At 38.5% G+C, this 14,590-nt stretch overlaps 2 protein-coding genes across 2 annotated transcripts; both read right to left on the bottom strand.

Annotated features, from left to right (window-relative positions):
* Window positions 1-655: 655 nt before the first annotated feature.
* Window positions 656-2,029, bottom strand: LOC149012854 (two-component response regulator ORR3-like). The gene is made up of 5 exons (XM_089157893.1): window positions 1,443-2,029; window positions 1,260-1,330; window positions 1,074-1,151; window positions 910-980; window positions 656-808 (listed from the first exon to the last, which is right to left on the bottom strand). The coding sequence occupies exons 1-5, from the start codon at window positions 1,546-1,548 to the stop codon at window positions 706-708; spliced, it is 429 nt and encodes a 142-aa protein (XP_089014019.1). The 5' UTR covers window positions 1,549-2,029; the 3' UTR covers window positions 656-705.
* An 11,478-nt stretch (window positions 2,030-13,507) lies between these two features.
* LOC149012853 (uncharacterized) lies at window positions 13,508-14,272 on the bottom strand. The gene has a single exon (XM_089159297.1). It carries the CDS (start codon window positions 14,193-14,195, stop codon window positions 13,584-13,586), a length of 612 nt encoding a protein of 203 aa, XP_089015423.1. The 5' UTR covers window positions 14,196-14,272; the 3' UTR covers window positions 13,508-13,583.
* Between the last annotated feature and the right edge of the window lie 318 nt (window positions 14,273-14,590).

Raw genomic sequence — 14,590 nt, 5'->3', positions numbered from 1 at the left:
CAAAAACATATTATGGAATATTCATAGAAATAATGTCTTAACCTGAACCAACAATTCAAATAAAAAATAGAAATAAGATTGAAAAAAAGGTTGAGGCATGGATAAAAATTAGTGCTAATAACCAATCTTAAAATTATTCCAAAATTTTTAAAAAATCATTTTTTTTATCAATTCAATGTTAAAGATCAGCTTTTAAGGTTTTATTGCAAGTTTTACATGATTTTAGTATTAAGCAAGAAGTCAAAGAAAATGACTGTATTATCATTTCCTAAAAAGCCCTCCGTCATTAGACTTGATGTGCACGAATATAATTTAATATTTCTTAAATCCAATAATATAATATTAAGAGTTACATTCCTGAGAAAAATATGTGACAACAGCAACAGCAACTGATAGTTTCTTCAGTTTTCCACGTTCACTGGTACAGATGAATCTCCAGTTCTAAATTCCTCACCCTTGGCTGCTATGGATTGCAAGTATAGAGAAAAACCAAAAGGAAAAAAGACTACCAAGACTTCAAGAATGCAACTGTACAGAAGGGAAACAAGAAAAATTTCCTCCTACTTTTCTTCTTTCATATGAGAATCACCATTTTTATCCCAAAAATAAGATCTGTTTTCTTCTTCTGTATATCAGATAAACCCCCATCTATCAAAAAAAAAAAAGGGTCTCCATTGAGCTTCAGCTTCAAATTTCTCCAAGTTATCAACTAACCCTATTCATCCGCACTATGTGATTATGTAACCGAGACACATCAGATTGCCTTATGGGTTTCAGCAAGAAATCCTCAGCTCCTTCTTCCAGGCATCTGTTCAAACAATTTTTCAGAGATCAGAAATGATGGACAAAACCTTTTCGTTTCTTCCTTTCATTTTCTAAAATTAACTCAGTTTTAATAGCCTTCTTTACCTGTTGATTCTGGTAGGAACATTCTCAGAAGACATAATAAAAACTGGGATTTCCCTCAGAGTTGATGATTCCTGCAACAAACCCAAAAACTCACCATGAGTAATCTAAACAAACACAAACAAAGGATCACAAGGACTCGTACAAATAAAATATTTTCTTGTTACCTTTACTATCTTGAGAAGATCATATCCTGTCATCTCTGGCATGCAATAATCAGTGATTATCATGTTCACCTTTGGCTCCTGCAAATCCCACCAATTAAGACACATTGCCTCCCAAAATCACCTCCAAGATCCCAGATCAAAACACAAAAGATAAGAAATGATACTAAAATCTTTAAAACAAATTACCTGACAATGTGAACTGTTTCTTCCCAGACCCAGAAGCTCCAATGCTCTTTTGGCACTGTCAGCAGTAGTCACTGCACCCATAACAAACATGGCAAAATAGAGCATCAGATGAGCTCTCATATATGGCTGTACTTTACAGAAACCCAGATAAAGAAAGAGAGATAGAGACCCATTATTACTCACCTTTAAAGGAAGAACTCCTAAGCAATCTCTCAACCAACTTCCTATCAACAAGACTATCATCAACTGCAAGTACATGTAGTTTCTCTCCAGATGTTGAACTAGACATTTTTGTCAACTTTCACTCAAATATGAAGAATACCCAAGAGGATGAAATACCAATGAACTTCTATTATGGGTCCTTCGAGTCTTCAGATCAGAGAGTTCGGATACAAGAAGAATAAAAATACAGGCTACCCACTTCGCATCCTGGGCTGCTTTAATAGGGACAAAGCTTGATATCCTTGACGTACTGTTCCTGCATAAAATCTGTACTTTTTTGGAAAACCTTAGAATCGAATCTGAACAGTAGAACAGCTCAAGAACCAATGTCCAGAAAATTTGATCTGATTCGGCTCACAGATCTTTCGGGCGTGACGAATCTCTCCGGCAGCAGATGGACAGACAGACAGGCAGATTCGAGAGAGAGTTGGGTTTTTGATTTTTGATTTTTGATTTTTTCCGAGTGAGAGTTAAAGAAGGAGAAGAGACAGAAAGAGTAGATCAGTAGATGACAATATGACATGAAATAATAAGGGAAGGAGCGGTGATAAAAGTCAATGGATGAACTGACGGAAAGGGTCACAGTCATTAATTTACAAGATCTTCTGCAGATGGTACCGAGAAGATGATATCTTCATCGTTTCCTAGAAATATCGATTCTCGCGATATCTGACCATTCACAGAATATAGAATATATTCAAATTTCTTTTCTTGTTTACTTTGTAGTTTTTTTTCCAAGTGGATTACCCAAATGGGAATCTTTCCAGATTCGCCTTTCCCAGCTTATCCAGTTTCAGCCCTTTTCTCTTCGTTGAGATCTAAATCAGGTTTAGGTAAAAAAAGCCTACTTACTTATCCTGGAAAAGAAAGAAAGTATATTTATTCTATGAGTTCTAACATGAGGAAATGAGATAGCTTTCATCCGATAATATAAATCCACCTAGGGCTTATAGAGAGACCAAATCATATTTTAGCTGGAGGTGGAAAGTTTCGGTGACACAAATCAAAGTAAAAGGAAAGTCATATCCGATTTACCTTTGTATCTAATCAAGGAATGTCTAGAGATATATGATAGCACTTGATATGCATTCGATATATTTACATTTTTTAATTTCATGTAATGTGATTAAACAAGGAAAAAATATCGGATTGTGTTGGGACAAACTAATGCCTAAGTTCTAATGTGAATTGGGGAGAAAAAGTTGTAAAGAGTCGAGTTAGGGAGTAAGATTTCAATGGAATAACTAGCTGAGAAAGCAAAGAAATTATAAGGCTATTGAAAACGAGACGGTTGAAATCGAAATTTCGACCATTGGCAGCACATTAAATGCGCAACACTAAAGTTTAACCATGAATTAGGTATGACTTCTGAAAACATTGGCCTTGGTCTAAACACCTTAACCTATAGGCTACACCAGATGGAAGGGCGAGCTAATCCTCATCCATATTCTCTATTGAGTCGGTTGGATCTGGAATTTGACTATCATTTCTGGTTTTCTTTTCAAACACTTTATTGGATTGGCTGTGAAATTGAGAAGAGTTGGCGGTGGCTATCATCTTTGAGCGCTAACAGAGATGAAATATTTCATGTTGCCTTGACTCTGCTGATCCCTAAGAATTTGGCGAAGTAGTTTGATTGCTGGATGCATTACCACGCTTTACTTACTCTAAAGGGCATGGTAGTTGTTGCTTGGCAACTTACTCTAAAGGGTCGTGGCCCACGACTGTAACAATTGAATTGGATTCTTTGCTCCCATGCCTTTCTTGGGCAGACCAACCCAACTGGCGATGTTAGACAAGTTTTTCTTCATTTTTAAAGCATGAAGCGGAATTGTGGAACTACAGGGATGAAATAAAAAGTGTTTCTTATGATTACGCCCAACAACCCACTTGAGCAATTTGCCATTCTCCCATTGATTCCTATGAATATAGGAAACTTGTATTTCTCATTCACAAATCCATCTCTATCTATGCTGCTAACTCTTAGTTTGGTCCTAGTTTTGGTTCATTTGTGACTAAAAAGGGAGGGGGAAACTCAGTACCTAATGTGCCAAACTAAGCAAGGGATGCCCTAGCTCCCAACTCATCTGGAGAATGAATTGGGCCCATGTGTTGATGATCTACTAGTTGGTTCAAGATTTAGGTGATTCACCCCATTTAACTAGTGTCGAAATCAGTCGGGAATCTGAAATGACGGTACATCACAAGCCACCATACCTCCAGAGGCTCTGCTTTACCGTAGATCCAACTCTGGTCCCTGCCGAACCCCTCTCATTGACCCATCCTCTTTGATTCTGATTGTGGAGCTAGGAGCTAATTGCTGGAAGAGGCTTTCCCATGGGCTAGAAGAGTAGTTGCGTCTTCACTCTCTGGAAGCCGATTTAGATATCGAATCGTATCTCTTGTAGAGAGGTGCAGAAGCTCCCCCTTTGACTCAGGGTGGCATTCCACCACTTCGACGGATGCGGATGCAGTTCCCTCATCGTGAAAGAAGTAATTCAAGGGAAGCCCTCGGTCAAACCGCGTTCGTTGTTGCCTATATAGCTTTGGTTAGCAGAGATGACTCAATGCATTCTAGGCACAGATCATTGGTATTGGATGTATCATTAGGGTTATGCCAAGTCAAATCTACTCCACTGTTTTTCCATTGTAGAAAAGAGATCTCTTACTCCCACTTTCAACGGAACTTGCAAGGCTTACTTGTCAGTCCAGCAATTGCTGGTTGGGCTAAACCCACCTCAACAAGGCTATAGGATTGTGTTAAGCTGAATTAAGTTAAACACTCAATCACGACCCTAATCTTAACCACTCAAGTAATAAAACATCACATAATTCCTTATTATTGAAATGCTTTTACTAAATGTAACCTACAAGAAGGTAGGGTTAATAGTAAACGTTTAACCTTGACTCGACACCTGACCTTAATTTGGGTCACCACTGAATCGAAAAAACCCACCTTCAAAACCAGAAATTTTGAACCCGAACCATATTCAACCTCAGAGTGGGGGGCTAAGTTGGATTTGGGCGACAGGCCAAGTGTGAACCAAATGTGTTTTTTTTTACCAAAAAAAAATTTCAGGGCCAAATTTGTAATTCTATTTTATTTTATTTATTTATAAATATAAATAATTCAATAAAACGCGAGAAATTTAAAATCTCACGATTTGATGGTGTCGTAGGCTCGTAGCAGGGTAAAAAGATGACGTTTCGTTGATGTGACGACGTCAACGTCAACTCCTTCCGTCGTTTTCCGTCTGCTTTGTTTGGTACTTTCCTCTCCACTCCAATTCTCGACCTCGTGGAACCAAATATACGTCGTCAGCCGTCCGATTAGATACCCGATCTTACAGCCTGTCCTTATCTTGAGATCTGTCCACGTCAGATCACAAGAAGATCTTCTATCCCCATGTGGGTCCCACCAAGTCAAATTCTAAAACAAAAAAAAAAAAAAAAAAAAACAATTTCTTTCTAATTAATTTTCTATTTCCGGAAATGATGTGTGGGTTCATGTTCATCCCCCCTTGCTTTTTCTGGTCTTCTTCGCAGGGAACAGAGATTCCTAAAAGCGTTATAGGATTTTCACCCGCCTTAAAACCAATAACATTATGACACCTGGCCATTTTAATAATAAAATTCTTTCAGTTTTTCATCACATGCCAATAATATGGAATCCACTGTTTTAGATTCCGTTTTGCTCACATCCAACATACTTAGAATAATTTCTGAATCTCTCTATCATTCCTAAGGGTTGGTTGTTGCCTCATCAGTTGTTGATCTAAACAAATATACAAATCTACCCCAGTTTCGGTAAAACATCATCTGCTGTGCACAGTTCTCTACCAAATTATAGACCGGAAAAACAAAAAAACTATAAGGCTATTTTGAACTTTTCAAATTTGAAATCAAACTTTAAATCTCAGCCAATGATTTGGTATAAAAATGTATTGCTGTGAACAATAGAGGATTTTTTTCCCCATAATTTCTACTAACATATCCAACAACAACATTTTCCTATGTGACAATCCTAAATATTTTCAATTCAATTCAAGAAAGTCGTTGTGCAATAAACTATAATACATGTATGGTGGGTAATTTAGTATGATTAGGAAATGAAATGATTATTTGATGTCAACCTATATAGTATGATTATGTTCAATGTCAACCCTTCACAAGAGTTTGACATTGTAGATTTTCAAGGCACCTAATGATATAAACAAAATATATTTTTCTCTTGTTTTTTTTAATCTCCACCTCATAGTCAACCTATAATTAAGAACATTAATTGATAAAAACCCATGGTTATTAAACATGAAAGAATCATACGACTTAGTGAAATTGCTTATGAAAGATTTGAAAGTGAAGCAAGTAAAACCATCTGGATTGAGTCAACTATATGTTTTAATTAACAAAAATGTCTTTGGTTTAACATGTAACCAACTATTCTTTGAACTATATCATGTTGGATTCCAACTCTTATTTGTCTCGTCTCCCCTCTCATATTATAAGCATAAATTGATCTAGTTGTAGGTTTTTCATGAGACATGGCATCGTTAACACATCATCTCAAGGTCTTGAAGGTACCAATACTTGATCCTTGGTCTCCAAGAAGAACAATTAATTTGAACACATATCATCTATGCATCTCATATGATTTTATAAGATCGGATATATTGTTAGGATATCTAACTAAATATGTCATTTTCTCTCCTCTCTTTCAAGGGAGGGAAAGAAAAAAATGTCCACACATTAAATCGCTAGCTTACGTAAAATGCGAGGCATGCCCAACTCCATCTCTAATTCTGTAGTCGGGTTTACAAGTTTTGTAGGTTAAAGCATATCATCTGCTAATATGGAGGGCTAAAAATGACTTACTTTTCGAGAATCAACTTGTTCTTGAGAAGATTTGATTACATCTGCCTCAAAAAGATTTGAAGAATTCTCCAGAATGTCTTTGCCATGAGAGAAAAACTTGTATTCTTTTAATCAATAGTTCTAAGATACCATAACTTCATGAACATTCTTGATTTATGCTTTTCAGATTTTCTTTGAATCCTCTGTTGACACATAGAATGTCATAGGAACCTAAAAATTTAATCACATTCAGAGAAGAATGTGGATAACATGCCGACCAAATTTAGATCCACTAATCAGGGCTAACCCACATTACCTAACTTAAATTATGAACTATAAGACTAATAATTAAATCAAGTTGGTTATAATTTATAAGTTAAATGTGACCCAACTAGGATCTTAGATGCTAACAGCAATATCCACAAATTCAAATACAGATAACAGCTCTCAAGATTCACCAGAGCTGTCAAGATTCAACTAATTGTTTCTTTTGACACCATGGACAAACTTAGACATTAAGTTGTTTTCATTGTTCCCTAGGGTTTCTACTCTGCATGAAGATATGGGGACCAATGGCCGGTGCAATAACACCAGCAACTTTTCAGCATTTCGAGGGTTAAGCTTAAAAAAAAATGAAGAAAAATATCATTGTCATATGGAGATGAGCTGATTAACATTGGGGATTAATTCTTAATCTGCCGGTTGGATTCTAATACCAATAGGATCTATAGGTTAGGGACCATTCTTAAAATAAATTAACAGAAAGACATGAGATGGCCAGCTTTGATTTATGACCATACTTCAGAAATCTAGGTTAGAGTGAAGAGTTAGGAGAGATTTGCTTTCTTGAAGTCGAACTTGGACAGAATACATGTCAGGTTCAAACAATGAATTAAATAACCAGAATTTGACATCGATCCAAAGGATAGCAGGACCAAATCTGGCCCAAGACAAATATAAGCTTCACACATGCACAGGAAGCCAAGTTTGGTAAAAGCAAACTTCTTGAACCTTTCCTCTGTGACTACAAAAAATAAAGTTCTATTCATCACCATTTATCTTTTGTGCGATCTTCACAACCAAGTTGTTTTTCCTAAATCAAACCCTAAACACTCAAAGATTCTTGATAACGTTTCTTCGTGGATCAATGCCTTTGTGTGTTTGATCTGGTTGGTCCTTTGCATTCACTCCCTATGATTAACCTGCCTATGCCATTGAGGTACCTAGTCTTACCAATGGCATTGCAGAGGTTTGTGCTATGTCAATGCTTGCTGAAGTTTTAGATGAGGGCACCTGTGAGGTTACTTAGGCCTCTATCCTATAATTGGTTTGTTTTTTATGAGCATAATTTGGTGGAGTAGGATAAAGAATGAAAACCATGGCCACAGGGCCACAGGCTTCAAGGAGCAAGGATGTTAGGGGTTAGAACATAAAGATCTGAACAAAAGTGGAGCAGTTGATCAAGCTTTGCTTGAACTCAGGCCAATATGTGACCATGGTCTCTTTTTTACACCTCATCTGGACCATGCAACCGATCCTGAATCTGTTTGTATTGGCATCGGTATAAGCTGGTATTGGTATCAATATAGGCAAGATGCAAAACCAATATCGTATCACAGTGCTGGGATTCACACTGTAAAAATGCAGGAAAGATAAAGGAGAGGAGAACATGGTTTAAGGTATCAGTAGAGTATTATTCATATTGGCCGATATGTATCGATTTTGCATATTAACAATGTGAATACCGTACTGCTACCATGTTGGTCGCACGATATGGGTAAGCGGTAATAAAATCCAGAATTCCATTTTTCAGGGAATATTAAGGGCACATCTGTCCGATACATAACCACCAATACTACTTCCTTTGGGTCAACAATACTCACTTTGATACCATACAGTAAAACCATGCAAGAAAATTGAAGATGAGAAGAAGGCCAAACAGTATGAGCTCTATTCATCAGTTTGAAGTCCAAGCTAACAGGAACCAAGTCTAAATTTAGCAACCAATTTCAGCAGAGATAGAAGAGTTTTAGAAGGAAATAGTTACCAGTGTTGGTTTTTCTCTTTCTTTCTTTTTTGTTGGGGTGTGGGGGGTAGTCACCATTGTTGGTTTTTCAGTCGCTATAAAAAATTTAGAAAATTACTCACCCCAAAATGGACCTTAAAACACCCCTTTATGTTTAAACCACCCATTTTCTGTCTTTTTTTTTTTTTTTTTGTTTGTTCCCAATCCTTTGCTTCCCCGTGCCTTTCCCTTGATCCGCCTCTTTGGCTCCTCTTTCTTCCTTCCGGTTTCCGCTCTCCTCTCCCTCCTCTCCGTTCTTCCTCCTTCGTTCCTCTTTCTTTTTTCTGTTCTCTTTGTTCGTTCTGGCCTCTTCTTCGTCTCTCTTTGCTTGCTCTTCTCGGCCGGTCTCGTCCTTGGGCCTTCCCTTCCTGTTTTGTTTTGCTTTCCTCGTTGGTTCTCTTCTTCTCCCCTCTTTCCTCCTCCGGCCCCTCCTTTTCCCTTTCTGCGTGTTTCTTGTTTCTTGCCCCCTTCCGCTGCCCGTTTTCCCTGTTCCCGTTATGTGCTTCCTCGGTTCCTCTTCCCCTTTTGCGGGTCCTTCAACTCATTGGGCTCTGCTTGCTCCTTGTTCTGTTCCCTCCTCTGCCCTTCCCCGTTTTGCGCGTTCCTCCCCCTGGTTCTCTCTCTTCTGCGTCCATTTCTGTTTTGGTTTGTCGGTGTTCTTCTTTCTCTTTGGGTCCGGTGGTGTTTTGTGCCCTTTGTGTGGTGTTTGCTGTCTTACCAAGGAGATTCGGGCTGGGTATTAGGGAGCTGTGCCAAAATATAGAAAGAAAACAATGGGATGACTTGGTTGGAAGCAATCTTCAAGCCATTTCGTGGAGGATTTTCACACCCTTCTTCTTTCATTTCAATTCTTGATTTTTCACTTTGTACAAGGAGCGAGAGGAAGGACATGAATGATAATTTGAGAGGCTCTAGTCCCATGTCGCACCTCTATTGCCAATTTCAGATTTGAACGCATTTCAGCGCTTAATGCTTCATCTTCTGTTATTGGCGATTGAAACCATCCGAAATAGAAAATTTCCAACCATGGAAAGGTCCCGTATACTCCCTCGCCTTTGTGGGGTTCGTTGTTCTTCTCGCGCCTCATTCACTCGGAGTAATCGATGAATCAATCCCGCTCCTCTATATCTTATCTCCGTGCTCATCGTTTATTACACTACTCTTTTGGTTCTCCACCTTTGGCTTAGAGATGTCTATTATATCCTCAATTTGTATTTTAACCTGCGTCGACTCCGGCTCTCCACCCGGTGTTGTGGGGCGGGTAGAGATGATCTGGTTTTTTCGAGAGTCAACGGAGAAAGTAGGGAAAGATTTCCTGGTATTTCGGGTGTTCGTTTGTTGCGGGTGTTCCCTTCCTTAGAAAAACACAAGCAAAAGAAGATGTCCATGGAAGAAAACGGTTGAACGGTTGTGCACAGGGTTTTAAGTCTTTTTTTTTTTTTTTTATTTTTATTTTTTTGGGATGAATAAGTAAGATTTCTTGGAGAATAAGTCAAGGGTATAATAGTCTTTGCAATAATATAACTAACCATTCTAACAGAATAGGACTTATGTGTTTTTTAAATATAAAGTGGGGTGTCAGTGCTTTAAGGCTTCCATTTTGGGGTGCCAGTCCAATTTGCTCAAAAATTAAAAATGCAATCAACATCCCAATCAAGATTCAGCTTCTGAATAAAAGTACTGTTATTTCTAAGTAGTTCAATTTATTTGTCTTCTCCATCTCGGTCTGATTAAGTTTCAGCCTCTAGTCACATATGATACTTCCCTTCCCTTACCACTGCTCCTATTTTCTTGCTTCTCATCTCTCATTTCTATTCCAAGCAACTCCAACCAGTTACACTGCAGTTCCTCCTCCCCAGTTGCAGCATCCTAGCTCAGGTAGTAATCCTTGCTATTAGCTCATAGTATGAACGGGAAACTACACTAAAGATCCAATAAAATAATGTATCCCTTGTTATCCCTTAGTTATTATGGCCACCTATGGCATGGTTATGTCTCTGTTAGTCTGTTTGATTGAAAATTCAACGGAATTACGATAAGTGATTTTCCAGTACCTGATTTAACTGTCTCATGTTTTGTCAACTTCTTAGATTTCTAAAATAAACCCCCCACCCCACCCCCAAAGAAAAAAGGAAAGAAAATCCACCAGGAAAACTGGATTTCCTTTAATACTGCATCAAATTTCTCCAATCTGATCCTGGTTTCAACTGTGTTCCAGCCTCTGATCTTCTCGATTCTATTCTTGACCCTGGAATGTTGTTGTCACGGCATCTAGGAGCCAAGGCATCCTAGGGGGTAATGAAAATTAAGGCAACACCAGCTAGGCGACAATGCAACACTCAGCCTTAGGTGCCAGTGTAGTGCCCGCCATCCAATGTCGCCTTACCCCAACTAAGGGGTTGGCTACAAGGACCCTTGAAATCAATAGCCGCTCTACTTACATATAAATTGTTGTCACAAAGAAATTCAATAATTGCCATAATTTACATTTCTACTAACTGCTTCTAGATGGTAACACTAAAACTTTTCTATTAGCTATAATGTCTTATATTCACATGACATTGCCTATGAGCTATAAAGAAACTACATCACAACCAGTGGTTGGATATTACCCAAGAATAGACCGTCTCCAAGCAGGCAAAATCCCCCTTAGATACAGCCAGCAACAAAATAAACTTTGACGAGATTCTTGTAGCCACCAAATCCCATAAAGCTCAGAAAGCTCCCGGCCCTGTTTGCTTTAGCTACGGCTTTTTCCTTGCTGCCTTGGACATTATTGAAAATGATCTTGTCAAGGCAACTGGTAGTAACTTCTCACCAAATATTAGACATATCCATCCAACATTGGTATCCCTTCTTCCCAGCATGATGGGCTGACAGCCACGTGCTGCTTATTGATGCTCTAGTTCGCCATATCAGGCTGATTTTAACCCTGTATGAATAGTCTAATGTCACGAAATTGTTAGGGGGATACTATAGCAAGAACTATCTGACTTCTGTTCTTCCTAAGTTGGACATCTACAAGGCTTCAACTCCATCAGATGCAATAATATTGACCAATTTCTTCATATGATTGACTTTTCACCAAATATCATCCAATGAATTAATTGTTGCATATCATGATTAACATCTGTTCATTTCTCTATTTTCATCACTGCTCCCCACGAGGATTCTTTGAATCAAAGTTAAGGATTCACCAGGCTCTCCCTGCTTTTCTCTACTGCCATGGAGGGCCTCTCCAGATTTCTGCCGGCTAAAACTGAGGCAAAAGCTATTCAACCAATCCCCAAATGGAAGGCTTTGAAGACCAATCATTTTTCTTTTGCTAAAGATCCTATGATCTCTACCAAAGGCCTTCCTTTGCTAACAATTTCAAAAGCACTAAATTTTTTCTCTGCAATGCCTAGCCTCTCCATTAATCCAAAAAATCCCTGCCTTTCTTTCCCTGGAGAGCTTTCAAAAATGCATAAGCACTATTGATTGGTAATTTAAGGTTGCCTAAAGAATTCTTCAAGTTGCATTCTCAGGTCTGCGATTAATTTCCCAGTACCATCTCTTCCAAGAATTTGTACGTCTTCTATTGTTAGGAAATCACAAGATAAGACTACATCCCATGAATCTGGTTAGGATTTGTCTTCCAGAAGATAAGGGTCACCATGGATTTTGTAGGGTCAAGGGATCCAGTATTCTCAGCATAATAAAGCTCATCTGAATACTGATGAAAAGAACAGCATTTGGGCTGACGGTGTGTGTTACAGATTACCTCAAATCTGACTCCATTTGGACTACCTCATGCCCCATGGATGCTTCCTAAACCCAGACAAAGATTCTAAAATATAGACATCTTCAAATTCCATCCAGACATTTATTGACAACGGATCTGGCATACTGATGGTGTAATCATTTCTAAGTATGATGATGGCTCTGCTAGGCTTACCAAGTTCTTCTTCATGATGCTTCTTGGATTCCTGGACCTAATAAGTCTCACAATCTCATCCAAATTTGGAGAAAGCTTTCTAGTAATCTAGACTCCCAGAGGTGGTGAAGATCAGGTTTAGTGGGTTGCTAATTCTTTTCAAAGATTATCCTCTTCTTCAACTAAAAATTTGGTGAGATCCAAACCCCCTAAGATTCCCTAGCATAGGCTAGTTTGGTATAGCTCTAAGCCTCTAACAAACTTGAGAGCTATGTCTAATCTGCTATCCTCCCACGAGTTTCTTCTTCAAAGAAAAGTGACAGTCCCTAATCTTATCATTATTGTAACACCTTGGACTGTGTAGGTCATCCTTTCTTCTCCTTTCTTGTCTCCAATTCTGTCTGGAAATGTATTCTTAGTAAGTAATGGTCTCCAACCCCAGAGCTAGCATTTGTTTTCATTGAGAACAGATGTGGATCTTGAAAACCTTTAATGGCAAATTATCTCATGACACTTTTTGAATCTGACTTTTAGTGTTATGATTTATCATATTTCATGGAAGAGAAATAAAAGAAGATCCTATCTTGTAGTGAGTTCTCGAACAAATATGGTAAGCCATCGAGATAAGAAGCAGAATTCTCCCCAATTGTTTTGTGTCCTCAGATACTATTAGAAATAGGCATCTCACCCAGTCTTGGGATCTTCCTTCTAGTCCACTCCCTTACACCCGCCCCCCCCCCCCCCCCCCTGCTCCACCAAAAAAAGCTCCTCTTGTTTTATTGTATCATCCTTTTGGTAGTTGTCATGTTTCAGTTGTGTGTGATGCCGCTGCTTTCTAGCCTTTCTAGCTGATGTGTTGTATTTGTTTTCTGTTCTAGTACAATCTTTCATTCATCCATAAAATAGAAAAGGCACAAGAGTAGTCCGAAGTGACTACCATAACTTATGCAGACCGACCATTTGTATAACATTGTCCACAGTATTGATCTCTATCATCTTCAACTAAGTATTGACATTCATCCACAGCATCAAATTGAAAAGAATTTCAACATAAGATCATTGGAATCAACAAAACAATTAATAAAGGACATAGTTAATAGTTCAACACATTGGATTCCACATATTGTCTCACATGATGAGCTATCTGAGACTCACGGATAAAGATAGCTTCAAAATAATGATCCACAATTTCACATACGAACAAGGTCGAGTAGAAATATTTACACATCACGTTTTAAGGAAAGCATAAACGACGCTAACCCATCCACCTTCAAACCACTTCTTTGGCCGGAACAGCAATTGGGTCGTCAGGGATCTTAACATATCCCACCTTCTTCACATCATTGTCGCTGAAATATTCACTGTCATCAACATCTTCATCTTCCCACTCACAATTATCGAAATCAAACCTGTTGGTGACAAGAGACCAAGCCAAGTACATGGTAGCAGAAGTCAGAGCACCACAGCCGACACCGAAGAGTAAAGAGACCACAACGCTAACAATGTCCTTGCTTCGGTCACGAAGGGAGCTGATACCGAAAGAAGCAAGAGGGTTCGAAGGACGAACGATTTCAGTCTTGACAACATCATCATCGCTGTGGGAATACTGAATTGGGAGTGGGACATCGGGGCGATCATCATGGCCAATGAAATCGATGGGTTTTGGGTTGAATTCCCTGACAATGCGGAAGATGGTGAAGAAAGCAGAGGGATTTAGGTCATTAGGGTTTTGGAATTGTGGCGAGTTGTCGGAAGAAATGGTGTAGGAGATGAAAAGGGTATTGCAAGGGTGAAAGTGAACGCCTGGCCTTGCGTTGGCTCCAATGGCGGTGACACTCAAAACGATTGAGGCGATAAGGAAGAGACGAACTGGGGACGCCATTGGAGGGGATTTGGGGGATTAGATTCTCTCTACTACACCTTCACGCTCAATCCTTTATCAGTGATACTCTTCTTCTATTTTTTTCGTTTCTTTTTAACCTATTAGACTTTTTAGGGTTTTAATTTGTAACTCGAACCGGCCCGAACTGTACTTTAATGTGTCGTGTTTGGGCTAAGGGTGACAGAGCCCCCACCAACTCGAGACCTAATCACAACCCCCGTTATTACTTGTTTTGTAAGTTTACATTAAATACTATTTAAATCATTATATTGTCATTTGTTATAGACAATTAAAAATTTTGAGCATTAATTCAAATATCAAATAGTTATTCTACTATTCTTTTTTTTTATATAAGAAAAAAAAAATTCATTCATTAGTGGGAATTGTTAAAGTTA

This window comes from Hakea prostrata, chromosome 6, assembly GCF_041222555.1.
Source record: "Hakea prostrata isolate BN-2017 chromosome 6, UWA_Hpros_2, whole genome shotgun sequence".
Lineage (NCBI taxonomy): Eukaryota > Viridiplantae > Streptophyta > Magnoliopsida > Proteales > Proteaceae > Hakea > Hakea prostrata.
The sequence above is the reverse complement of the archived record's forward strand: the minus strand, read 5'-3'. Positions and strand labels throughout refer to the sequence as shown.

Excerpts from the sequence above, each read along its gene's own strand:
- LOC149012853 (XM_089159297.1), bottom strand. The coding sequence starts at position 14,195 with ATGGCGTCCCCAGTTCGTCTCTTCCTTATCGCCTCAATCGTTTTGAGT.
- LOC149012854 (XM_089157893.1), bottom strand. The coding sequence starts at position 1,548 with ATGTCTAGTTCAACATCTGGAGAGAAACTACATGTACTTGCAGTTGAT. Across the intron at positions 1,331-1,442 it reads TAGGAGTTCTTCCTTTAAAG|TGACTACTGCTGACAGTGCC; the intron begins GTGAGTAATAAT and ends TTATGGGTGCAG. Across the intron at positions 809-909 it reads GTTCCTACCAGAATCAACAG|ATGCCTGGAAGAAGGAGCTG; the intron begins GTAAAGAAGGCT and ends TTGTTTGAACAG.